The sequence below is a fragment of the Meles meles genome, chromosome 1 (assembly GCF_922984935.1).
Source record: "Meles meles chromosome 1, mMelMel3.1 paternal haplotype, whole genome shotgun sequence".
Lineage (NCBI taxonomy): Eukaryota > Metazoa > Chordata > Mammalia > Carnivora > Mustelidae > Meles > Meles meles.
In genome coordinates this window covers 209,555,029-209,580,382 of record NC_060066.1, presented here as the reverse complement: position 1 = coordinate 209,580,382, position 25,354 = coordinate 209,555,029, and the positions used below count along the sequence as shown (strand labels likewise).

General features: G+C 61.0%; 2 protein-coding genes across 5 annotated transcripts in view; one reads left to right on the top strand and one right to left on the bottom strand.

Moving 5' to 3' along the window:
- PEX14 (peroxisomal biogenesis factor 14) overlaps positions 1-13,629 on the top strand; it is a 137,339-nt gene extending 123,710 nt beyond the window's left edge. For both annotated transcript variants that reach the window (XM_046010448.1, XM_046010449.1), the window contains exons 5-9: positions 2,318-2,403; positions 5,311-5,413; positions 6,582-6,679; positions 10,374-10,465; positions 12,351-13,629. In XM_046010448.1, coding sequence (XP_045866404.1) covers positions 2,318-2,403; positions 5,311-5,413; positions 6,582-6,679; positions 10,374-10,465; positions 12,351-12,798 — 827 coding nt within the window. In that variant the 3' untranslated portion in view covers positions 12,799-13,629. The remainder of the gene's footprint in view (positions 1-2,317; positions 2,404-5,310; positions 5,414-6,581; positions 6,680-10,373; positions 10,466-12,350) is intronic.
- Positions 13,630-22,137: 8,508 nt separating this feature from the next.
- CASZ1 (castor zinc finger 1) overlaps positions 22,138-25,354 on the bottom strand; it is a 143,621-nt gene continuing 140,404 nt past the window's right edge. For all 3 annotated transcript variants that reach the window (XM_045984290.1, XM_045984371.1, XM_045984206.1), the window contains one exon: positions 22,138-23,263. In XM_045984290.1, the coding sequence (XP_045840246.1) occupies positions 22,140-23,263 (1,124 nt within the window). In that variant the 3' untranslated portion in view covers positions 22,138-22,139. The remainder of the gene's footprint in view (positions 23,264-25,354) is intronic.

Sequence of the window (25,354 nt, the reverse complement as noted above, 5' to 3'; positions counted from 1 at the left end):
CTCTGGGCAAAAAAGCAGGAGGAGAGGTAGGAGGAACGAGAGGGAAAATAGTGCATATCTGTGTTGCCCTCCATGTGCATAAGAAGTCTCGGGCCGGACAGACAGGAAGCTCTTCACGGGGGCTCGTGATGGTGGAGGGAACCAGTTGGCAGTAGCGTGACGATGCTCTGTGCCGTTTAGACCACATGTATCCATGAGCCACTCAAAAGTTGCCAAACGCAAAAGGGAGCTGGGGGCTGAGGGAGAGGCCACCTGGTGATTACGGTGTGTGGGCCACCCTGGGAGGCGGGCTTGGGAGCCACAGGCCATGCTGGCGGTGGGGGGAAGTGGCCAAGGCCCCTTCCTGGGAAGGGACCCAGGCCCCTGCGTCACGGTCACATCTGTGTCCTGGAACCCCATCAGCCGCTCCGGGAGGAGGGAGTGTCTGCCTTGCCCTTTGGAGGTCTTTGGCCCTTGGGTCCCCCTGCCACTGAGCCTGGAGAAGGTCCCTCTCCTGTTCCCCTTTGTCAGGAGACGCCAGGATATGACGAGTACCTGGCGAGCTTGCGGGTGCGGGGAGAGGTGAAGGCTGAGACACAGTGTCTGTCCCTGCAGGTGCCCACAGCGCTCTGCTCCAGGAGCCGCGGTGCACTTTTCAGGAAGTTGGGGACAGCTGCTGCCCTCCCCTCTTCACTTTATTGCTCCCAAATGTGCGTCCAGACCCCAGCTTCCTTGTCATAACAGCAGGCCCTGGGTGGGCGCCCTCTGGATGACTTGCCGTGGGCGCTGTGGTCTGATTCTGCAGACCCGATTGGCGTCCTGCCCCACCGATCGTTCTGGAAATGGTGTGCGGGGCCTTCGTGGCTGATCGCTTGAGAGGAGGCAGAGCGTCCGGGGAGATTGTGGGCATGCAAGCCCTTTGTGAACCGTCCGTGGGAAAGATCACAAGGTAGAAACCTCCGCTCTCCTCCTGTGGGATTGGAATTCCATTCAGGAGTCGGGGGAGCCCCTGAGATGGTGTTCTAGAGCCCCAGGCCGGGAACCTGCCCCTGCAGGGGGACTGACTGCCCGTGTCCGGTTCCTGCCCAGTAGCCGCAGTGTTCTCTTGAGCCTCTGCCCTCTCAGGTCGGTCTTACCTTTTGTAGCCCCTGGCGGGAGCCTCCTCCCACCTTTGCATCTCTCCCCGCCCAACCTGTATTGCCCTCGGCCCTCCAGCGACCCGGCGTTATTCTCCCGGAACGTAGAGCTGACCGGGCCACTGCCAGATTCAGAGCCTTCAGTGACCCTACTGCCTGTGACCGACGAGCGGGTGGCCCGGCCCCGCCCTCCGCCTGGCTGCTGGGTGTCCCACCTCTTTCCCCCCACTCCCCCCCCCGCCACTCCCTCTTGGTTTTCGCCGTCTCCCCTCTTGGGTAGCCCCACTTGCTCACTTGGGCCACACCAGCTGCCTTCTCTCCTTTGAGCCTAGTCAACCCCTGCCTTGGCACTTGCTTGTCCCCTTCCTGGACCTCTGTCCCTGGGACCCCACAAGTTTCAGCGTCTGCCTCCTCCAAGGCCCTGCCAGCCCCGGCTCCCCTCTCTGGCCCTCCCCCCCAACATGGCCCCATTGGGCCTTCTTTTTGTTGTTGTTTGAAGATTTTATTTATTTAAGTAATCTTTCCACCCAGTGTGGGGCTCAAACTCAGGACCGCGAGATCAAGACTTGTATGGGCCTGCTGGGCCCCCCTCCGCACCGAACCTTCCTGGTCACTCTCTGGAGTTACTTTGTCGCGTCCTTCGTAAGCTGCCTGCTGCACGGTTCAGGGTGGAGCAGGCAGGGCACCCGTCTCGGCACCGCACGCCGCTGGGCCTGCAGCACTGTGGGGCACACAGCTGATGCTTCGTGAAGTCTTGAATGCACAGATGGTCCTGTCTCCTCCTTGTCCCTCCCCTGTTCTGAGGTGGCTCTTAGCTCATCCTTGTCTGCACTGGGGCGTGGGAACGCGCATTTATGCACACCCAAGTGTGTTTGTGTCAGCCTCACAGGACCCTTCGTTCCCTGAGAGTGGAGACCATGCCCTAGGTCTGCAGATCACCTCTGCCACCTGCCTGGCGCCTGGGACTTGGCTCCTGGCTACCCACCTCCACCCAGCAGGTGTGCGGTTGAGGCGGGTTGTTCCGAGAGCCGGGACCGAAGAGGGGACGCGGCCAGGCCGCTGTTCCCACTGGCACATGCTGTGTCCTACAGTTGTGTGTCGTAGTTGCTGATCCTTCGAGATGAAGAGATGGTGCACGGGCCCTCCCCTGCCCGGGAAGGACGCGTGTGCTTCTCCTGACGCGCCTTTTCTCCCAACCTCAGGCCCCGTCGGGTCCCGATGGAGAGACTACGGTGCCCTGGCTGTCATCACGGCAGGCATCGCGTTCGGCTTTCACCAGCTCTACAAGGTACGTCCGCCCTTCCCTGTGCCCCCCACCCCAGCATTCAGCCCCGCTCCCCCCCGTCGCGAGGTTGACCTGTGTCGAGGTGCCCAGCCCTGGAGCGCGATGGCAGGAGAACGGCTGTCCGGGGGCAGAGCACGCATGAGCACGTTTTCTGCGGGCGGCGTCTGGTTCAGTCTCCGTCCCCTGCCGCCACCTGAGCGGGTGCCCTTGGCGACTTCAGACCCTGCTCATCTGTGACACTGGGCATCTCTCCTCAGAGTCCCCACTGTGCAGAGTGACCGTGGGGCCCGTCCATCAGCAGGCTGTGTCGGGTACTTAGAACAGTGCCTGGCATACGCTGAGCAGTCGCGACATTTTTGAGACAGAATGACAAGGTTGCTGAGAGCACGGCCCTGGAGCCCAGCGGCTGTGTCGCGTCCCAGCTCTGCCACTTAGCAGGAGCTCAGTGGGCTCTTCTGGAAAGTGGGGACAATTGTATCTACCTCATGAGGCTGTGGTGAAGCTTCTTCGGAACGTCTGTGTGCCCGGCACACAGGAACCACTCTCTGTGCGGTTCTCAGCATCTTATTTATGGGCTCTGGTTTTGTCTTCTACATATTGTGTTGGCATCCGTGTGAATCTAGGATTTTCCCCCCAAACTTCATAGTCAGTCCTCAGAATCCCAGACTTGGTTGCTTCCAGCAGAACTGCAGGCATGAAATGAACACGTATTTCCTTGATATCAAATACTAAGCAGATACGAACTACCAGATACTAATTTTGACGAGAAGCAGGCAGGTCTTTTTCTGGAGGATGCAGAGCCAGGGTAGGTCCCGGAGACAAAAGGCAAAACAGTGGCCAGAGGACTTGCGCTCTGCTGTCCCTGGAGAGAAGGCCTCTTTCCTCCCGATGCCGCCTGCAGCTCCCGCCCTTAGAATCTGAGCGGACGCCCAGCCTCGCGGTTGTCACTTTCAGCACATGAGACATGTTTCAACTCTGGGATTCGTAATTTTTGACTTCCGCAAAAGCTAGTGACAGGGTTGTTGCAGAGTATGCTTTTTTCAGCGGAATGTCTATTCTTGGAATTAGAAATTTCCATGTCAAAAATCCAGAAGCAAAATGTTCTAGGTCCCGGGACTTCTCCCCTTGACCCGATGCCCTTCCCTTACCCTGTGTGCTGAAAGCCTATTTCCAGTCACTGGGTACAGTCACCAAGAAGAGTAAAATTCTAAGCCACAATTCTCAAAATAATGTCCCAGCTCTACTAAGCGGTACCTAATGATCACGTGACCTCCCTCGGACAGCCTGTGGTCTGCTGGAAGCGACTTTGTTCCCGTTGCAGCGAAGAAGACGTTTCTTCAGTTTTTCCCACGAAGCTCTGATCTTTATTCTTTGCCTTAAAAAATGAAAGAGACATTGAAAGACCAGTGGCCGTGGTGATGAGAATTTCTTTTGTTTCTTTAAATTAAAAAAAAAAAAAAAAGAGGTAAGAGTCATCACCTTGTTTTGTAACCGTGTAACGGTTTAGCCTAGGGGGAGCGTGTGTGCTCTTTCCTTTGGCTTTTTTGATCTCAGAAGTTTTCGCCTGTTACCTGTGTAAGAATCCCTGACTTATCCTCAGGGAAACTCTCAGCCTGGAAAGTAAGGCTGCATTTGATGAGTTTCCGCTCAGTTGTGGGTAATAACTCACATAATGGTTGAAAAGCACTTTGCGAAATAGAAAATGTTTCTGTGTGTTTGCTAAATAATGATCTTCACTCCGGAGTTGCTCCTGAAGGGAGTCTCCCGCAAACACCTAGTGAGAGAGCCCTCCTTTTCCTTCCCCAGTACGGAACCCTTAATGGAGAAGTTGCTGCCTTTTTTCCCCATCTGGGCCCCCAATGGAGTAGGAAGCCAAGTGCTTTGGTCGCACCTGCCAGTTACCCCACCTGCCAGCCCGCACTGCCTCCCATTAAAGCCAGAGACTTGAGCTCACGCTTCCGAAACAAGAGGCATCAAATACAGAGCTGCTGGGGTGTGATGCCCGTGTTCTGTCACCCAGCCCTCCCAGTGGCCGCCCTGCTACCGACCTTCTACCCCTTCCCACCTCAAAGCAGGCAGCCAGTTACCAGCGACGCCCCACTTGCCTTCTTCCTGAATGTTCCAAGACCCACATCCTCGCCTGAGCTTCCCCAATTCTGGGCTGCCTTGTTTGGTTGCCCTGTGGCATCTGCTTCCTTCTCCCCGGGGTCAGTTTCTTCAGGTTCTGCCCCTTCCTCTGCCTTCTGGCCTTGTGTCTGGAAGAATTTGACCGCATCTGATTCTTACGCGAAAGGACGCTGGTTCTGAGGACTCAAGGCTTAGTTTAGAAGTAACTGAGGTGTGACCTCCTTCACTGGCCTCAGAATACCGTGTATTGTTCCCTCATAAAAGGACCAAAGGCCCAGAAATCTGCTGTGGATTTTCATCCAGTTTCTTGAGTAATTTTGTTTTTTTTGTTTTATTTTGCTCATTTGTCTCTGAATGGTGGTTCATTCACGTGCGTCCAAACGTTTCAAGGGTCGGAGAAGTGTGCAGTCGAACGCGCCCTCCTGCTGGTGCCCGGAGGCCTCCAGGGGTGCCACTGTCTTGTATCACCTTCTACATTTTTATCTCACAGCTTTCAAGCGGAATCTTATTTTTTGTTACAGAAATATACGTAGCATCATGGAGGTAATTAAATAAAAGGGCCCAAAATAGACTGACTTGACTTTAACTTGTCCCTACTTCCTGGTCCTCGTCCTTAGGCAGAATCTTAATCAGCCTCGTAACTTTCAAGCGTCTCATTTACGGTGTTTGCGTTGGTTTCCGAAGCCCAGAGGTGACAGAGAGTTGGGTGGGCAGCATTTCAGACGTGGCTGGAGAATGACCCCCACGTGTGCCCGCTGCTCATGCCCGCCCTGCTCCTTCTAGAGATACCTGCTCCCTCTCATCATGGGTGGCCGAGAGGACAGGAAGCACCTGGAAAGGATGGAGGCGAGTCTCTCGGAGCTGAGTGGCAGCATGGCACAGACAGGTAAAGATTAATGACTCCATCAAGTCGCCCCTTCGAGCCTCCGCGAGCAGCCCCTTCTCTGCCCCGCCCCTCCCCCTCCGTCTCCACTTTATGTGGTGACTTCATTTATCTGCTCTGAGAATCTGTTCACATTTGCAAATGAAGCCGCCGTCATTTCGGTTTAATTTGAAATTGCTTGTTTACTGTCGGCGCGGCCTCAATTAATTATGTTTTTACGGAAAGGCTCCCAACCTCAGAATATTAATAAGGGGAATAAAATGACAGCCTTTCTAAGGGCTGTAAAGTTCATTTTTAATTTCTGCTTCTGTGAGGTTTTCAGGGGGGTTTTCGGCGGTTTTTCCCCCTTCCCTCTAAGAATCCAGCTCAGGGTCAAGAAAGGCTGTAATTACTGCGGCTCCGAGGACCCCAGCCGCCTCCTCTGGCATCAACTCCACGGGGCTGGCGTTCATTACCCAGTGCCCCGGCGATGGCCCAGATTAGCTGGGACCTGTCGCACCAGAGGTGGCTTTTCCTCTTTATAAACTTGTTTACTAGATGGAGGCTCTGAAACTAAAAACTCCCGCAAGCTCCAGAGCCACTGTCCCAGGCAGGAGGAGCCTGTCCCCGCCAGAGTGCGTTCACAGAGCCTTCAGGAAAGCCGTGGTGTGTCAGCCCCCGGGGCCCATGGCTCCTACTCAGTCTGCTGACACCTTGGTTGGTGGGGGGGGCACCTGCAGCCTTGGGACTGGGTGTGGAGGGCAGGGAGGAGCCGCGAGAGGACAGGGCTGTAGCCTTGAACCGCTCCCAGGATCGCGGACCTGAGATGCGTTTCTGCCAGCATGGGAGAGTCCGCAAGTCCCACCAGGACGCGGTGAGGGGCTGCGATGAGGGAGCACTGAAGTCGGCAGAGCCGAGCAAATCATAAGCACATGTAATTGGAGGGGAGAAGTTTCAGACGGATACACTGTTGACCACGGACAAGTGCACAATGGAAAGATGGAGTGGGAATGCTAGAGGTTAGATACGGTGCAGGTAGATGGCCCAGAGCGCAGATAAATTACATGCATTGCGGGGTGGGGGGGGGGGTGTCTGCACATCAATGAGATGCGGCCGCTCTAGGTGTGTGGACAGAGAGGAGAAGAATCCGTGTGTATCATTTAACAGAGATGTGACTGCTTTCTCCTCGCAGTGACTCAGTTACAGATGACTTTAGCGTCCGTCCAGGAGCTGCTGATTCAGCAGCAGCAGAAGGTGCAGGAGCTTGCCCGTGAACTGGCTGCAGCCAAGGTAACTCGTCCCCGACCCTCTCCGGATCTAGGTCTGCCCTGCTCGGGGCTCGGCCTGGGGCTTTTGTGCCCGGTTCACTGCATTCCGTGGGGGCCGACTCTGTCTTTTCTCATGCCTGGTACATGTCAGGGGCTCACATCGTCCTCCGAAGAGAGAGGAGACAGGCACCCTCTCCGTGTCCCCTCCTAGCAAGAGGAGGGAGAAGCAGCTCTTGGCCTATGGGCCTCCAGCGGGAGCATACACCCAAGCTCTGGACCTGGTTGGGGTAGACACAGGATGGTCTTCACAAGCATGTTAGGTCACAGGGAAGTAGGGGGAGTGTGCCAGGAGTCTGGTGAAGTCTGCTACAATGAACAGATTCTCTGCACCCAGCTCTCTTGAGTCACATGAGATCAGGTGACCCCCAAAGGTACACCAGCTGGGATCGCCCGGGGCAGTTTCCGTGCCTCACTGCCCACATCTGAGTAGTCTCGGCAGTATGAGAGCCTAGGATCAGACCGTCTGGGTTGAAATCTGCGTCTGCCACGGGCTAGCTGTGTGAGCACAGGCAAGTTCCTTAACCTCCCTGAGTCTTCATTTCCTCACCTGTAAAATGAAGCTGTCATGGCACCACCGTCATTGTCTGTGCCCACAGCAGGGCCTGGCTCCTGCCGCAGCCGGCCTGGGTCTGTGCGCGCGCGATGGGTCATTCCCGGGGCACTGTCTTGGACAGACCCAGTCCGAGAGAGATTGGTCCAGGGGCTCCAGGACGTCCGCTGTGCACCCCACCCCCTCCCCTTCCCCATGCTGCTTTCTGGTTGCTTCCACGCACATACAGTCAAGAAACCTCCTCTGAGTGGCTCTCCCAGGAGAAGCCCCGCCCAGCACAGAACCACATGGGAGCCCGCACTCAAATCTTTTGCATTTGCGAAACCAAGTGAAACAGGAATCTTTCCATTTCCGGTGGACTCCGGGGTGCTTCCTATGAAGAGGGTCCCCAAGAATCCCCTTCAAGTGCGTTGCCTGCACTTCCTCCTCAGATGGCCGTGGTTGCCCGTGGCCACCTCTGGCCACCGTGCGCGCTCCCCGTGGGCGGGCAGCCCGTAAAGCCGCGGGAAGGCTGGGGTATGGCCCCCTCCCTCCCTGCTCTCTGTTATCTTTGGGAGCGGCGGCCTGCCAATGGCCAGAAGCCATTCCGGAAGTCGGCAAACGGTTTGCAGACCTTAAGCATTAAGATTAAGACCACCTGTTGCACTCTGGTGGGGGGGCAAGATGGTGCTTGGAGGCTGAGAGCCGGCTCTGAGTTTCTCGTGCTTGCTTCCCTGACGGTGCCCCCCACGTCCCGCCCGTCCCCAGCCCCCTTTCATCCCCCTGTACTGAAGCGGGGCTCGCTGGTGTGGTGTCTGAACCAGACGCGTGAAGACTTCGGTTACCCCATAAACCAGCGACTCAGAGCCGTGTTTTCTCAGCTGTAATGTAAGTCTTTATGTCGGCTTCCAAACTCCTACCGCAACACTGTAAAAAATTAAAAAGAAGAGCGTTAAGTAATTAAAAAACCTACATAAAACTGAAGGCTGAGAGTTTTCTACAACTGTTTTTTAAAGAGACTGGCTAAAAAGCCCCAGATGTCAGATTTTATTTCTAAATCCCAGCATCTGGCACCATATGCGTTTGGAAACTTGAGTCCTTTGTAGGCCGGTGAGTGGAAATTGCTCCCTTGTTAATGGGCTGCTATGGCTTTCAAGGTCTCCGAGAAGCCAGAACGGTGGCTCCTGGATCTGCGCCGTCTGGTGGTCTGGAGTAAGGACCCCGAGGGGATGTGTGTGCGGGCGACTGGTGTTTGCAGGGGGTTGCGTGCGCTCCCTCCCAGACCTCCAGCCCCTCTGCAGGGCTTCTCCCGTAGAGGAGTGCTTGCCCGAGCGGGACCCCTACCCCAGGTCAGAGCCCCCCCCCCCCCGACTCCCCCCCACCAGGCTGGTGGGAACAGCCGGGGTCCCTCCCCTCTGCCAGTCTGGGCCTCCCTACGTTCTCCTGAACTTACGGTTCTGGTCTCTGGGTCAGGCCAGGGTAGAGGTGTCAGGGAAGCTGGGTCTTGCATGACGCGTCCGTGCACTTGAAGGAACCCGGAGCGGACCTCCAGGCTGACCGGTGCAGCCCCACACCTGGGCCCATCACACCTGGAATTGGCCACGTGGCCACCAGCAACTGCCATTTGGGGGACCGATGTTTGGACTTTTCCCTTTTCCGTCTAACCCAACAAGATTTGCCGAAGAAAGGTGTGGTTCTCTGAAGTTTATTTGGAAAACGGTCAAGGATGGCGTCTGGCCGAGGGGTTGTGGCAGTTTCTCCCGCGGGCCCTCTTCAGGGAGGGAATTGGCCTTAGGTCCTGGGACAGCTTCTTTCTCTGCTGAGCCTTCAGGATCATCCCAAAGTGGTAGCTGTGGACAGGTGGTGTGGCCCATGCGTTTCGGAGCTTTGCAGATAGCAGGGTCCAGCCTGGGAGCCTGACCTTGCTGCGGCAGGAACCACGGGCTGCCCGGCAGCGTGGGAAGGTGTTTCCGAGGTGAAGCCTGCCTTCCGGCCTGCTCGGGGCTAAAGCTGGGGGCCGGGCCAGGCAGGTGCTCAGCGGTCTCCCCGGCCCTCCAGCACGGGCAGCACCTCAGGGATACTGCGGGTCTGGTTCCAGATCTCCACAGTAAAGCCAGTGTTGGAATGAAGTGAGTTAAATTACTTTTTTGGTTTCCCAGTGCGTATGAAAGTTACGTTTACACTATAGTCTATTAAGGGTGTAAGAGCATTATACCCCAAAAACGTGCATACCTTTTAATTTAAAAATACTTTATTGCTAAAAATTGCTCCCCGTCACTTGAGCTTTCAGTGAGCTCTATGCGCTGATCATAGAGCACGATACCAAACACAACAATAATGGAAAGGTTTGAAATACTGCGAGAATTGCCGAAACGTGACGCAGACACACAGAGTGAGCAGATGGTGTTGGGAAAATGGTGCTCGACGCAGGGCTGCCCACAAACCTTCACTTGGTAAAAACACTCCCAGTCCCTGTGGAGCAGCGTGAAACGAGGTGGGCTGTCCGGCGTGGGTCGTGGCGGCCGGCGGTCTCGGCCCCCGGGTTCCCTCCTGTGTGTGCTGGGATCGTCTCTGCAGGGAGGGCGGCTCCAGGGGAGCAGCCCGTGTGGAGCTGGAATTCACTCCGTTGATTAGTTTAGTTTTAATGGGACATTTCAAACACGGGCGGAAATGGCCACAGAGCGGACAGCGTGCCGCTGGCACACCGCGGGGCATGGTCTCGGCCCCCCGGCCCGCAGCCCCCGGCTCGCTTGGTGGCACACACCAGACGGGGGTCATATTCCCCTGCAGACACTTCCGTCTGCAGCTCTTGGGGATGAGGGCTCTTGTGTTGCTGTTGTTTTACATAGTCCGAATGCCGTTGTTAGGATCTAGTACGCGTCATAATTGCCAGCATCCTAAGATGCCCGGACAGAGGGTGCCATCCCTGGAACAGAGAGACCCAGAGGCAGAACCTTCCCAAGGGGTCTCCAGTCTGTGCCCAGGACATAGCAGGCCCTGGGTGTCGCACTCACGCCCTGGGTCCTCTAGAAGTGGCCGCCCCTCCTGCCACCCTGGCGTCTGAGCCCCGTGGGGCGGCGGGGAGGTGGTCACTCTGATGCTTGTTCTCCCGTGTTCTGACTTTCAGGCCACCACATCTACCAACTGGATCGTGGAGTCTCAGAATATCAATGAGCTCAAGTCGGAAATTAACTCCTTGAAAGGGCTGCTTTTAAATCGGTAGGAGGAGAGCGGGCGTGGGCTGTGGAGCCGGCGCTCCGGGGGCTCGGCCAGCTGCCATGGGAAGGGGCACGTCTCCCCGAGGGGCCCCTGTCCATCCAGCGCCCGATGGAGCTGGGCGACTCAGGCATTGAGTTTGGAAATCTTCGGAACTTCTGCCTTCCCTCCCTGGGAGGCCCCCTCCCTCCCCACTCCATGGGGGACAGTGTGCCGTGCCCCCGAGTTCTCAAGCACAACAGTTCCTCGGCCCTGTCAAGACCCGCTCAGGGATACCTGGAACCAAAATGCAGGACCTGGGCCAAAGGAGAACATCCCCGTCCTGAACCAGGGCCTCCAGGCAGGGACACCACCTCCTCCTCTGTCCTCAGCCCCAGCCTGGGCCACTCAGGGACAGTTTGGCCCCAGAGAAGTTCTTTGCTGAAGGGCCAGGGAGTCCTTGGTTGGAAGGATTCTGGGTTCGAGGCAGGGACTGCAACAGTGCCTGCCTCCCCCTCCCCTAGCTCCTTTGGTCTCCTGCCGCTGTCCCTCTGCGCTGCTGGCCCTTTCCAGGAGCCCCCCCAGGGGAGGCTGTGTGACCATTGCTGCCCTGAGTGGAGGGTGACCCACTTGTCCTGGTTTTAAAACCGCGAGCCCTGTGTCCCAGGAGCCACTCTGTCCTGGGATGGGTACTGGGACGGTTGGTCACCTCGCCTGCGGTGCAGTGAGGGTGCTCAGGTAGCCTCGCCTGCATTCTCAGTTCCCCAGGGCTTCGTGGGGACTCCGTGAGGCAGTGCAAAGGCACCAGACGGCCCTTCACTTGGGGTCAAAGATGGGGGCTGCGGGGGTCTTGTGGCCCCAACTAGGGGATCCAGTTCTCCAAGGCACCTACTTGTAGGCCCTCTCGAAAGGAAGGAACATGGCCCTAAGAGAGGTGTGTCATGAGGAGAAATCCTTTGTTTCTGAACCTCGGAGGTAAGAGCCTTGGAGGTCAGAGGGACAGAGTGTGGGCCTTTGGGGAATGTCGGAGCCAGAGAAAGCTCAAAGCGCTCATTGTAGCATCTGGGCCGTGTTCACTGTGTGCTCTCCGTGCCATGGGATCCGATGGGGAGGAGCTGTTCTGGGACCAGCACCGGGGGACAGTGTGCCCAGGAGAGAGCAGGCTTTTGTCCTCTTGGCTCAGGCAGAGATGGGCCCGTATGCCCTAGACCATTGCCAAGTGGACCTGACCTCCCGGGTCCCCCGTGGAATCGGCTTTGGGCCGTCTGTCTGGCTGCGGGCGCAGGGCCTAGGGCTCAGGGCCCAGGGCGGGGAAGTGGGAGCAGAGAAGTGACTTCCCTGTCAAGTGTGGAGCTCAGAGGTTTTCTAGCAAAGTGCACCAGTGTTAGCCTTCTGGTTGGGAGGTTTCTGACTCCACGGCCGGTGGCCAGGTCTTCCCACTTCTGGCCAGGCCGTGGACAAGGTAGATGGAGTCGAGGCCACGTGGCTTGGGTTCCCGATTCTCTGGCTCAGTCTCAGCGCCCTGCTGGCTCCCCGTCCTCACCGCCCTTGCGGCAGGGCCGAAGGGCCAGGGGGGAGCGGGCTTTGGTGGGGGCAGCCCCTGGGGCCAGCTGGCCAGTCCCTGCCAGGGAAGGTGGGCCCAATCCCAGCAGGGAGGGCCTGAGAGGGACCCTGAGCGGGGCCGCAGCGGCACAGGCCTCCCCTGGCTTCCACCGCAGCTGCTCCAGCCTCCCGCTGGCCAAGAGGCCTTCTTCGCCAGAAGCCGGTGGGGAGGGAGGTGAGGGGCTGAGCTCCGTCCTGTCCCCTGCTCAGCGGCCCTGGGGGAGCGCTGTGCCCAGGGGGTGGGGGCTGGGGCTCTGCTCAGGGCCCCAGGGTCCTGGCACCAATGCTGCTTCTCGTCCCCTGTTAGGAGGCAGTTCCCGCCGTCGCCCTCCGCTCCGAAGATCCCGTCTTGGCAGATCCCGGTCAAGACCCCGTCACCCTCCAGCCCCGCGGCTGCCAACCACCACAGCAGCAGCGACATCTCACCCGTCAGCAACGAGTCCACGTCGTCCTCGCCCGTGAAGGAGGGCCACAGCCCCGAGGGCTCCACGGCCACCTACCACCTGCTGGGCCCCCAGGAGGAGGGCCAGGGCGTGCTGGACGTCAAGGGCCAGGTGCGGATGGAGGTGCAGGGCGAGGAGGAGAAGAGGGAGGACGAGGAGGACGAGGAGGACGAGGACGTGAGCCACGTGGACGAGGAGGACTGCCTCGGGGTGCAGAGGGAGGACCGCCGGGGCGGGGACGGGCAGATCAATGAGCAGGTAGAGAAGCTGCGCCGGCCGGAGGGTGCCAGCAACGAGAACGAGCGGGACTAGGCCCCGGGGTGGTCCCCCGCCAGAGGGACCGGGGCCTGGCTCCTTCTCTGGCTCTGGGAGGGCGGCCTCGAGCCGTGTCCGGGCAGAGCCGTTGCAGCCTCCGTGGGCCTGAGCCCTGTGCGTGGGGTCGCATTTCCACGGCCGGCTGCCCCTCACCCGAACGCCAGCCCCAGCCCGTCACTTCCTCGGCTCAGCCTCAGCCCCGTGGGCCTGTGACCTCGTGCTCATGCCAGGCGGGGGGCGCCGAGTGCTCTGGGCTCCAGCTCCCGAGCCCCGGCTCCCGGACGGAGGTCTTGGCCAGGGTGGATCTGCAGGGCAGCTTAGCTAAGCAAACACCGTGCATGACAAGAGGCAGCTGAATTACCTGGCTGCGGGTCCCCGTGGGGGCAGGGCTGCCCTGACGTGTCTGCTGTCCTGCCTCCCTCTTGTCCTGCCGTGGCTCCTGTATCTGTCTCACGAGGGGCAGGGGGGGTCCTGTCGTGTCTCCGGAAGCCACAACCCCGCGCTCTTCTCTCTCGGCCGGGGCCCCCCAGCCAGGTCTCCTCCAGGTGATGCTGCCCCACGCGCTGCCCCGGCCCCGCCGTACCCCGTCATCCTTCCAGACGAACGAAATCGTACTGCACTTCCGCCGTCCTCGCCTGCTGCGTTGTGGCTCAGCTAACCCCGTGGCGGGACGTGGCTCGCTCTCCCACGTGGGAGCCGGGCACCAGGGCCTCCCTGTCTGCCCTTCCCACCCGGAAACACTTGTTCATCTGTGTGATCAGGTAGAGGTTTCAGAATACAAGATGCTACTGTATATAATTGTAATAAATACGAGTTGTCACTATTTAACTCCTGCCTGTGGCTGCCTGTCTGTCGTGGTACCCTGTGCCCAGTGGCGGGGCTCCCCTGGGGCTCTGCCAGGTGCGCCCTGGGGTGGGGGTTGCGGCTGGGGGGCCAGGCCTGGGCAGCCCTGCCCTTGGGTCCAGCGGGTGGCGGTCCCCTTCCCGAGGCGGGTTTTGTGAGCTGCGCGCTGCCTGCTGGAGTGTGGTCCTCGGTGCCGAAGGGCGACATCCTGGTGCAGGAGGAGAAGGGACCTCATGTTACTGTATATAGACCTGGCGTGAATGTGATGAGCTTCTCCTTCCTTAAATGGATGCGTGTGCTCCCAGGAGAGCGTGTGTCTCGCTCTGTCTTCCTCCCCCGTCTCCCGCTCTCCCTCCCTGTCTCCCGTTAACCTTCACACGGCGCTCAGCTGCGCCCGGAAAAACAGCGCGCGCGACCCTCCTTCCGAGGAGCCCCCCCTCCCCCGTGCTGTGGCCAGGCGTGGGGACAGAGGGCACGGCCACCTCCAGGTGCCTGTGTAGATACAGAGTGAGGACAGACACAGCGCAGGATGCGTGGCCGTGGAGGCGGAGCCCCGCAGGGCGCTCAGTCCCCGCTGTGGGCGCGCGCCTCGCGGGCCTGCTGACCCCCACGCTTGTGCCGCTGCCCCCGGGGAAGGAGGGGCCGCGGATCGATGGGTGACAGACTTGCTTGGGTCTGTTCGGGCTCAGAAAACATTTCTTCTCCTGCCTGCGCACCTTTCGGGGCTCAGAGCCCAATCCCCTCCCCGCCGCTGCAGGCTCATTCCTGGCTCCGAGGCCCAGGGCACCACGCAGGGGTCACGCGACGGTGATTCAGCTCTTCCTGCTCCTCCTGACTGTCCAGCCCTCTGGCTGGCGCCCAGGTGTCACCTTTGACACCATGATCTCCCGCAGCAGCCCTGTGGTCCCTTGTCCCCGCCATGTGCTGCCTAGGGCCCAGCAGATTCCGCATTGAGAGGCCCCCTGCCGCCTTGGCTGGCCCCGAAGCAGCCAGGCTTCTCAGTATGCGGGGAACACACCAGCCTGTCGGGGGCGGGGGCTCCCCCATGTTGGGGAGCCAGGGGTGGGGGGTGGACCCAAGACAAATGAGCAGGGGGCGGGAGGCCTGGTCCCAGCCCTCAGCCTCTGTGGGATGTGGCCGGAGACCGAGCTGCCTGCTGTCGGGCCCGCTGGGCCACTGCCTCTCCTCAGGGAACAGAAACCCCAGGTCGTCGGTGGGTGCTTTGGGGCTCCCCCCATTCAGCTCTTCAGCTTGGTGACCACTTGTCACTGTCTCTGACTTGGTCTCAAGCTTCACAGAGGTCCCTCCTGCAGCGGCCCCAGAGGGGGAGAGCAGAGGGCAGGGAGCCTGGGGAGGGGCTGGCCAGAGCTGTCGGGGTGGGTGTGCGGGGCAAGCGGGCGGGCAGCGGCCCCCCGAGACGGGGCGACCCGAGGCCTCGCCATCCCCAGCCAGGGGCAGCGGGGTTCACCGGGTAGGCAGGGCCCTGGGGCTCCCGTGCAGGGGATGGGGAAGGAAAACTGGACCTGGAGGCCTTTTGCCCTGCGGGTCCTGAGCGCCAATGACAGCTTTTGAGGACAGAGAGTCTGGCGAGATTTCAGGGAGGAAAAAACCCCTCCCCAAAACGGCGTGAGTGCTGCCTAATAAAGGCAGCTGCTGGACGGAGGGAAAACAGCCCTTTGAAAAAAAAAAGCCTTTCATTAGAAAAATAATGCATTTCATCCAAATAAGGTAAAAATATTTGGAATGGGGCAGAAGTGAGCAGCAGGCAGCGCCCGTCAGGCCTTTCTGGAAGGGGGAAGATTATTAAACTCAATGACAATGTAGTTTTGAAAAGTGTCTTTTAGGAAGGAACCAGCCCCAGCTCTGGGAGGCTGCGGGGCCTCTGTCCCGGCCCCGAGGTCTCCGCCACGGCAACCCTGTGACTCCCAGGCTTTGGCCCCGCCGTGGCCGAAGCCCACCCGGCCAGCCCAGCCTCGTGTTGGCCCTGCTCCAGGAGGCCGCTCGCCCACCTGCCCGCCGGCCTCTTGCGCTCTGGGCCCGGCCCCTGGGGCTGGGGACGGAGAGCTTTCTGGGGGCGGGAAGGGACTGCTTTGGAGTATCCCGTGTTTGTCCTACGGTGGAAGCACCGCGCAGAGGTTTAAAAAGTCCCGTCAGTGCAGAAAGGAGAGCACAGGTCTCCCCTCCTCTCCGTCTGGGCGGGTGGCTGTGCCTGCGGGCCTCGCCCCTGTATTTTAGTAAAGACCCGAGTGGTCCTGCGACCTTGTCGCGTGTCTTCGGGGGCTCACACCGAGCGGGAGTGGAGGGCTTCTCCTCTCCCGCCCTTGCCCTCTGCCCCGCTAGGAGCGCTGAGGTTGGTTCTTGGGTTCTGGGTTCTTGGGTCTGGTCCCGGAACCGCCCTCTCCTCTGGTGACTGCCGCAGCCCTGCCCCTGCCCTCCTCCTGCCTCAGCCCTGCCCCAGCTCTACCCCTGCCCCAGAGCCCAAGGAGGAGGAAGGGCAGGCAGGAGACGTTTTCTGACAACCTGACCTCGGGAGTTTACTTAATCCTTAGTGTTTCTTCGTCTGTTTGTTTAAGACAGTTTCTGCCAAGGCACCCAGGGAAGAGGGTCGAGGGCTCCAGGCAGCAGAAACGAAGGTGCTAGTGAGACCCTGCAGGTGCCTGGGGTGCTCACCTGGGGGTAGACCCCCGTCCTGCAACTTGGCCTTGCGCAGCTGTCTCCCACCCTGGGGGCAGCCGCCCCTGCTGGGGAGGGGGCGGCAGGGGGGACAGCCACCAGGGGGAGACACCCTCAGGGTGTGGTGCTGGGATGAGGCCATCCGTGGGAGGGCCTGAGCTGGGGGGTTGCTCTCCGCAGCCCCCTGGGGCGCCCCAGCCCCCCGCTCCCCGACCACCCTCCAGCATCGTGGGTGCCTTTGACCTGGATTATGAACAAATCTTAGTACTTACTGAGCACTTTAAAGTTCAGGCTTTTCTAGAAGAAGAGAAGATTTTACTCTTTTGTAAGGGGAATGCCTGAAGCCCTTCCTTGCTTCCTGGCAAGTCCTGGAAGGACCTTCCTCGTGTGACGGCCACATTTTTAAATCCCCTGCAAACTCACGTGTCCGGCCTCGGCCTCCCCCAGCCAGCGGCCCTGGGAGAGTGGTTTGCAATTTAGCAGTTCCGGGGATGCCCGAGGGGGGCTCTGGCCGGGGCTGAGCGGGTGCTTTGGTGGGGAGAAAGCTTTGGACTTCCCGAGGCCACGAGGCCACGTGTCTCCCCCCGGAGTGGCAGGGGGCGCGGGGCTCACAAAAGCAGCAGCTGGGGCGCGCTGCCCCAGGCGCCGTGTGCCTCCCGTGCTGGCTGCGGGCCTCCTGGGAGCCGCTTCCTGTCTGGCCGGCGGAGAAGGTGGGGCAGCTCCTCCCGGCGAGGGTGGCACGGGCCGGGCCCCACAAGGTCCCCAGGGCTCCGGCCCGTCTCAAGGGCCCTGCTGTCCACCCTGCTTCCGGGAGGCCTGGCCTAGGCCTTGGAGAGGCCACACTTCTGCCACTCGTTGTGCCCTGGTCCCCGGCCAAGAGTGCCCGAGAGGCCAGGGCCACCTCATGGGGGCCGGCGAGCAGGGCCGCCTTTGCCCAGGTTGACTGGGCGTGCCGGCGACGGCGCCCAGGGAGGGGGCCGGCCTGTCGCTGGGTCGGGGTGGGGATGGGGCAAGGAGGCTCGTGAAGGCCGGGCCCGACTCCCGTGGCTGGATGACTCAGCTGCGGGTGGCACCCAAGCCGGGCCAGGTCTGTGGGAGGTGGGCCGGCCGCTGAGCTCAGCGCGAGCCTGTGCAGCTGGTTCTGGCTCTTTCCGAGAGGTTACAAAACTCTTCAGTTTGCCCCAGTTTGGGTGTAGGAGCATCACACCACCGCAGCTCATGAAATCCAAGAATGAAGACGTGTTTTACTGCGCTTCCTGCTGGGTCCGACGGGGGCGGGGGGGGGGGGGGGTGCGGTGCTGCAGGTGCAAGCCCCTCCCTCTTGGGGGCGGAGGAACATGGTCTCCGGGGGCACTGGCTCCTGGTGGGTGAGGTGGCCACTTCTCTCTGCCCTCATCTGGGGGCCGTGCCTGGGACTCGGGGCAGGGAGCTGGCCTGGGCAGCCTCCTGATGGGTCCCAGGTCCTTGTCCCCCGTAAGGTGTTTGGAGGGCCACCTCGAGACCCAGCGCCCGCCTCCTTGGGCCGGGTACAAGGCCCTCCTGATCTATCCCCTTGGGCCTGGTGCCTGCCTTGCCCCGAGTCAAGCTTGGAAGCCGGACCTGCCGGCACCTCGGCTGGGCCGCCCTCCTGTCCACGGTGTGGGGGTCTGCCGAGATCCGTGTGGGCCGGGAAGACCTGGGGGGACCTGGGGAGGGAGAGTTTGTGTTTCGGGGGCGCGTCTGCTCTGAGTCACTCCTTCCTTCCCTGGGCCCCAGGAGTCCCTGAGAGGCAGCGGATGCAGGAGCGCCTGCGAGCTGGCCCTCCAAGGCCTCCCTGGGCCCTGCCCCCCAGCCCCCCGCTGCGGCACCCAGGGGCGGCCCTGCGGCCGCGCCACCCACTCACCAGCTGCGGTCCGGGCTTGGCTCCGTGCCGCCCCTCGGGCCCCATGGGAGGGCTGCTCGGCCCACCAGGGCCTGTGAAGCTCCAATAATGGTTTTAATTTGTTGAACTTGTGTTTTATCCCATAAATTAGTCACTGTTTTATTTAACAGAATCGAGATATCCACAAACAATAGGCGAGTTCCAACTTGAACATTTTAATAAGACAGAAAAAAGTATATATTTTCGCGTCTGTTACAAACATATTTATGTAAATAGCCTGTGGGCTGCGTTCCAGGAAGAGAGAAGAAAAGGAAGGGCCTTCTGTGCTGGGGCTGGGCTGGAAAGGAGGCTTTTGCGGTGGGAAGGACACCGAGCAGGGTGCTGGGCCGTGCGGCCCTGGGGAACTCGGGGGGAGCGGCAGCCCCCGCGCAGGTCCAGCCCTGGCAGGCTGCTGCCCAACCAGGAAAGCGGGGCCCCTGGTTCCCGCCTCAGGAAGGTGGGTGTGCTCGGTGCAAGGCTGTGCCATGCAGGGAGGTGGTCCTCCAAGTGGAAGGACTTGGGGGATCCCACACATGCCCCCCCCCACCGCCCCCCATGGGGCTTTGAGATGCTTTGGCCACCTGGAAGGAGGTCAACTCAGGGCAAGGCTGGCAAGATGGTGCCGATGATGAGGGCTAATGGGAAGTGGGTCACCATTTAGAAGTGTCAGGGAACGCCAGGCCTGCGCTCTGGGCCCGCCTGGTATTGATCCTGCCACCAGCCACGCTTGCGAGGGAGCCCCCCGCCACGGGGCCACCAGGGCCAGCAGCTCAGGCCCGGGGCTGGTGGCTGCAGACCTAGGAATCGGCCCTCTCTGGCTCTGCCCCCGTGTGCTCCAGGCAGGAGCCGAGCCAGCATCCGGATGGGATCCGGGTACGCGCCGTTCCCAGCCCAGGCAGGTCCCTGCAGGAAGGAGGAAGGAGCCGGAGGAGGAGGCAGAGGGATGACCCTGCCAAGCGCCTGCCCAGTAGCCCTGGCCATGAGAAGTTGGGGCCGGCCAGGGTCTCGGGGGGCCCGGGGAGCCCACGGAGCCTTTGCCTGAGGCCAGAGGCTTCCGTGCCAGTCGGCTGTGCCCTCCAGCAGCCCCTGAGCCTCACGCGGGGGCTTTGGGCAGCGCTGGGGAAGGAGGCCGCCCCGAGTGCACAGGGCCTGAGCGCGCCCCCCCCGCCCCCACCTCCTGTGCCCAGCAACCGGGAGGAAATTGAGCCCATCCCAGGGCGAAACTGGTGTGCCCCTTTCCTGCCAGGGTTGAGGGGTGACTGACTCCCTCCATGCCTGCCTGGCCCGTGGAGCCCGGCCGTGGCTGGGCCACCCTGCACAGCTGGGTTCCTGCTGGCCACTTGGAACTGATTTTTAAAAATAAAAGATCACTTGATAGATTTTTTTTTCCAGTTTTTATTGAGTGAAAATGTCAAACCTTGCATCAGTCATGCAAAAAAAAAAAAATCAAATAAATAAAACACATATATTAAATTTCTAATAGCACTAAATTCAAGTGGAAAAATATTCAGTTAACCAGGTGCCGAGGAGACCAGATTCAAGTAATCAGAGCACACGCTGTTGAGTTCGGTTTTCACGTTCTGCATTTTTCGTCTCAAAACCTCTCTATATATCTCTATATATCCATATATGTATATACATATAGATATATACACACATCTGTGCATACATATTATTTTATATTTATATATATACACATACATAGTTATAAAACATTAAAAAGAGCATCGGTGGATCAAGCATTGTTCTCCCCACGGAAAGAAGAGAAAACTCACGCATCGAAACCTAAACTGAGCGAAGAGCAATGGCTTGTAGTCCTATCCTGGTGTGCAACATGAAGTCTACAAAAGGCGAGACCGCGCGCTGTCGGCATCTCCGAGTTTCTTTTCTCTTTTGAATCCTGCTACATTGAAAACTGTTTTTGTGTTTTGTTTTTTTGTGTTTTTTCTTTTTTTTTTTTTTGTTTGTTTTCCTTTATAAAACTCCCGCCACACACCCAGCGGTTCGGTGGTGGGGCCCAGAGTCCGGGCAGGCGGCTGGCTGTGCGGCGCCCGCAGAATTCGGGAGGCTCCGGCAGGGGCTGTTTCAGACAACGACTTGCTGCCTGTTGAATCAGGTACGCTCCGTGTGGCCGCTCCTCCCTCCCTCCCTCTCCAGTGCGGATGATCCTGGCTCTCTGGCTGTGGGCAGCCGAGAGGACACACACGCACACGCACACACACACACACACACACACACACACACACACACAAAACAAAAAACCAGTTCCCCCTGCCATCTGGGGCTCCCCTTTGGAGATCTGCGGGGAGGCTCCGGGTGACAGGCCTCCTCCAGGCTGGGCTTGGCTCTCTCTCCCTGTGGCCAAGTCTCAGGGTCCCACCTGAGCCAGGCTGGTGGCCAGGACTGGAGACACGGGAAGCTCGGGCCCTCTGCCCTCGTCCCTGTCCCCGTCACAGCCACTGGCCACCTGGGGCCCTCCCCCCCACCCTGCCAAGATGGGCTCAGTGACCTCATCCACTCTGGGAAGGGGGGATGTTTTTTGCAAAGGGAAGCAAATCTGGGTGGGTTGCACCAGTAAAGAAACATCCCAAACAAACAAAAAATAAAAACAAACTGGGGGGGAAAAAAAGCCCTATAAAGCCACACGCATAACCAATAGAGAAAAACTCAGTTGTTAAGTTAACTACAAACTTGTATCAACAGTAATAGTCCTTTTTCCTTGTTTCTAGAAAATTCAAGTTAAAAGTCGGAATCGCGCGGCTCCCGTCAGTGCTAGTATCAGGACAGACAGCCTCAGACTGGTAAGGCCTCGAAAACCAATGCGAAACGAAATCCCACGTGAGCGATTGCACTCGGTCTCCAACCTCAGGGCTGGTCCAAGGCGGGCCTGTGCTCTTGGGGCCCGCCTGCCGGTTTTTTTTTTTTTTCTTTTTGTTCTATGTAGAATAATAACCTTTACAGGAAAAATACTGTACAACTTTCTCGCATTTCCCCCCCCCCCATTTTGAATATTAAAGCCCCAAACAGTGGTATCCTTCCTGTTCCCACCACGTGGGTGGCTGAGACCCCTGCCGGGCCCAGCACCCCAGCACCCGCTTGCTGCTAGTTGGTTTGGAAGCGCACCCAGCTTCGGCCTCCCCCGCGGGGGGAGAGGCTGGGGCCTGGGAGTCACACAGCCCTCGGGAGCAGACCAGGGCTGGGCCCCGCGGTGGGGGCGGCGCCCTGGCCTCCCAGCTCGCCTAAATTCTTCCGTGAGGTTCCCTCCGCGGTCCCTGCAGTGTCGCCTCTGCCCCGCCCCCCACAACGCCCCAGGGCCCGGAGGGAGCGTCTTAGCTGCATGAATGGAAGGCCCTGCCAGATGCTGCTGGGGCCCGCTTCTGGGGGTGAGGGGTGGGGGTCGCGGTGACCCCCAGCGCCCTTCCCAGTCCTGAGCAATGAGGAATCCCACCGGCCTGGTCGTGGGGCCAGGGGTCCGGCCGCGGGGAGGGGCGCGCGGGGGGCGGCTGCCGGGTCGTCGGCGCCCGCCCGGCCCTGGGGGGGGGGGGGGGCCCTGCTCCTCGGTCCCACCCCGGACAAGAGCACCTTCTGTTTCCCTGAAGAAGATCCCCGAAGTGCAGCCAGAGGAGGGTCGCTCGCAGCCTGTCCTTCCAGCCGCGGGCCGCATGCCGCGGGCGGGGCGGGGGCAGCCCGGGAGCACCAGAGGGAGGCCCCCGCCTCTGTCCTGAGACGGACTCGGGGTCCGGAAGCACCGACGGGGCCGCCCCGAGCCCGGCAGCAGGGGCGACCGTCTCCCTCTGGACCGAGGGCAGCGCTGCCCAGAAACAGCATCTCTTACGAAGGGAATCGCAGTGGCCACCAGGGCAGGGGGCGCGGGCGAGGCGGCCCCGGCCCCCCCCCCCTCCCCCCCGTCCCGGCCGGCCGGCTAGGGCGAGGCTGCGGCGGGCGCAGGGGCCGCCAGTTCCGGGCTCCGCGCCCTGGGCCCTGCCGCCGCCGCCGCCGTCGCCGCCTCGGCCAGCGACTCCTCCGAGTCGGTGCGCAGGTCCTCGTCGTCGTCGTCGTCGTCGTCGTCGTCCTCCTCGTCGTCGTCGTCGTCCTCGTCCTCGTCGTCGTCGGCCTCCTCCTCGGGCAGCTCCAGCTCCTCCTCCTCGTCCTCCTGCGACGACTCCCCGGCCGCGGGGCCAGGTGCGGGCGCAGCGGGGCCATCGCGGGGCCCAGGGCCGTCGGGCGGGCCGGGGTCGCCGGGATCGCCCGCGTCGCCCAGCCCCAGCGCCCCGGGCCCACCGGCAGCGGCGGCGGCGGCGGCGGCGGCGGGCGGCAGGAAGAGCAGGGCGCCCCCGGGCTCGGCGCCCAGCGACAGCGCCCCGTCCAGGCCGCCGGCGGGGCCCGGGGAGGCGGCGGGCGGCTCCCCGCGCTCCTGCTTCCCGTGCTTGCGCTTGTGCGAGTCCATCTGCGACATGCCCACCACCGTGTGGCGGCAGCCCGGGTAGGTGCAGTGGAAGTGCGAGCACTTGAGTTTGTACTTGCAGTCGGGCACCGCGCAGTCGGCGCTCGAGCTGAACTGGCAGAAGCCCGCCGCGCTGATCACGTCCTGCTTGCCGTGGTGCTTGCGGTGCGCCGTGACCTTGGTGCTGTCGGTGCAGCGGAAGCGGCAGCGCAGGCAGTGGAAGTGCGTGCTGCTGCCGGAGAAGGGGCAGTCGGCGAAGTGGCAGCTGAGTGAGGCCTTGAAGCGCTTGAAGTCGTCCAGCACGAGGTTGTCCACGCGGTCGTGGTGCTGCGCGTGTTTGTACATGTGCGTGCGCCCGCAGAACTTGTAGCCGCAGTTCTCCCGCGTGCAGTGGTAGTGGGTGACCTTGAGCGAGAACTGGCACGCTGCGTCCTTGCAGTCCTCGTAGAGGTCGAAGCGCCGGAAGCCCTCCAGCATCATGCCCTCGTCCAGCATCTTCCGCGAGGAGGCCGTCTTGCGCCTCTTGCCGAAGGGCGACATGTCCTCAATGATCCAGAAGCGCTTCTTGGCCCCGGAGGCTGTCGGCATGGAGATGGTGTTCCCTGGGGAGGGGTGGCGGAGGTCAGTGCCCCGGGGGCACCATTCTCAGCCTGCACCCATGCCGGCTCCCAGGGCCTGGCACCATGGCCAGAGGGTGCCCCTGGGGGGGGTCACCGCCTTGGCTCCTTCCCCCCCCCCCCCGGGGGGGCCTCTGGGGGCCTCTGCTCTGCCCCTCCCCAGAAGAGCCCGGGAGCCCCAGGCTCCCCCTTGCGTCATCCCGTCTGCAGGATAACCGCACAGGCATCCGCCGGGGGTGGCAGAGCAAGAAGCTGGGGGGGGGGGGCGGGGATGTGGTGGCTGCTTCCTGGCCAGTTTGGGTGGAAAGTGAGGACACGTCCTGGCGCTAATTGAAGCTGAAGGGGGAATCGAGGTCGGCAGAGTATAATTACCCAGGTTGGACGGGGGCCAGGACGCCATCATGCACCCGCCTCTAATGAGGGACAAGCCAGCTCCTTCTCCGGCTGGCTAACCAGTTCCCCTGGCTGCCCACCTGTCTGCCCAGGGACCAGCCTACTTGCAACAGGGAGGCCAGGCACCCTGGGGCTGTTTGGGACTGTACCTCCCTGCCCCGAGGGACACCTTCCCCCTTGTACCACAAGGTTCTTTAAGGTCTTATTGGGGTCTTCTGGCCCCAGTTAGCCGGGAGAGGGCAGCTCTGCTGAGGGCTCAGGGCCAGAGCAGGGGCTCAGCCAACAGGTGGGTGCCCATCGGCGCCCTCCCTCCTGGACCCGACTGCTTCCCTAGACTTAGGGTGCCCTATAGCCAGGGCTGCCTGACTGGCAGTGTGGCTTTGCTTCCGCTACCCCCTTTCTGGGATGCACCGTGGCCCCTATGGCTGCAGGGTGAGGGGTGCGGCACAGGATACCCAGGAAGGGGCGGCCATCCTAGGGCTCCCTGCCCACACCCTAGAAACCAGAGGGAAAGCTTCACGGCCCAGCCCTAGCCAGGGTCAAGGGTGGGCACCCCCCAGGCTTCTCCCATGTGGCTGCCCCATTCAGCCCGCCGTGAACCTGCCTAGAAGGCCCAGCCTGCACGGCCCCACTGGGCGGCACCGTCCACCAAGGGACGGACCCAGTCACTCACCCTTAGCAGGTGAAAGCAAGGCCTGCCATGGGTTGGGGGTGCCCAGCAGAGGACCAGGGACAGTCTGGGGCCAGGAGATCAGGTGTGTGAGCAGCAGCAGCTGTGACAGGGTCCTGTCTGGTTATGCTAGTGACCGCTTTCCATGGGCTGAATTCCATCGGGGTGGGGGGGGCCTCGACCCTGCTCTCTGCCACAGCCCGGGGTCTGGCACAGTACTGGCCTGGCACTCGGGCGGAATGGGAGGCACGAATGAGTGAGGGCAGGTGCAGAGCCGGGGGGATGAGTATAGTGAAGGGGAAGGAAGGTAGGTCTCACCCCTGCACAGCATCAGAAGCGTGGAGGTGGGGGGTGGGAAGAGGAGGTCCCTCTGCCAGCGAGCAGCGAGCACTGCCTTGGGGCTGGGCCCCGGAGACCCCCTGCCTCTCCCTGCTTGGCCCCAGGGATGGGGTTCAGGCCACCGTCGGGACCTTGCCTGGACCCAGTGCGGGCAGGAGTCGAGAGGAGCTGTCCGCGGCGCAGGACTAGGCTCTCTGGTTTCGGGCTGGGGGTACTGGGCTGTGAGGGGCACGAGGTGGCCTGGTCCTCGGCCCAGCGAAGCCACAGAAAAAGGTCAGGTCCCGGATCATGGCCTTGAGGGTCAGCTGGGGTGACAGACACTGTGTGAATTACCTGCGGCGTCCTGAACTAGGGGCACGTCACTTTTTACTGGAGTTGGAGTGGCGGGCGGGAAGCGGGGTGGGCTGCCGACAGGGTGGCCCAGGCCCCGCGTGGCTCCGAGAGTGGCACTGAGCAGAGAGTATGAGAGACAGGGCGGAGAAAAGAGGCAGGGGAGGGAGGGGAGGGGTGCCCGGAGCACGGCGGCTGAGAAGGATGGGGTCAGTGGGGGCTGCGGAGCCCCGCGGGCAGCCTCGTCGCCAGCGCCAGCGGCAGCAGGAGGAGGAAGAGGAGGAGGAAGAGGAGCCGGGCAGCCTGGAGAGGGTGGAGAAAAGCAGAAAAAAAAAAAAAGAAAA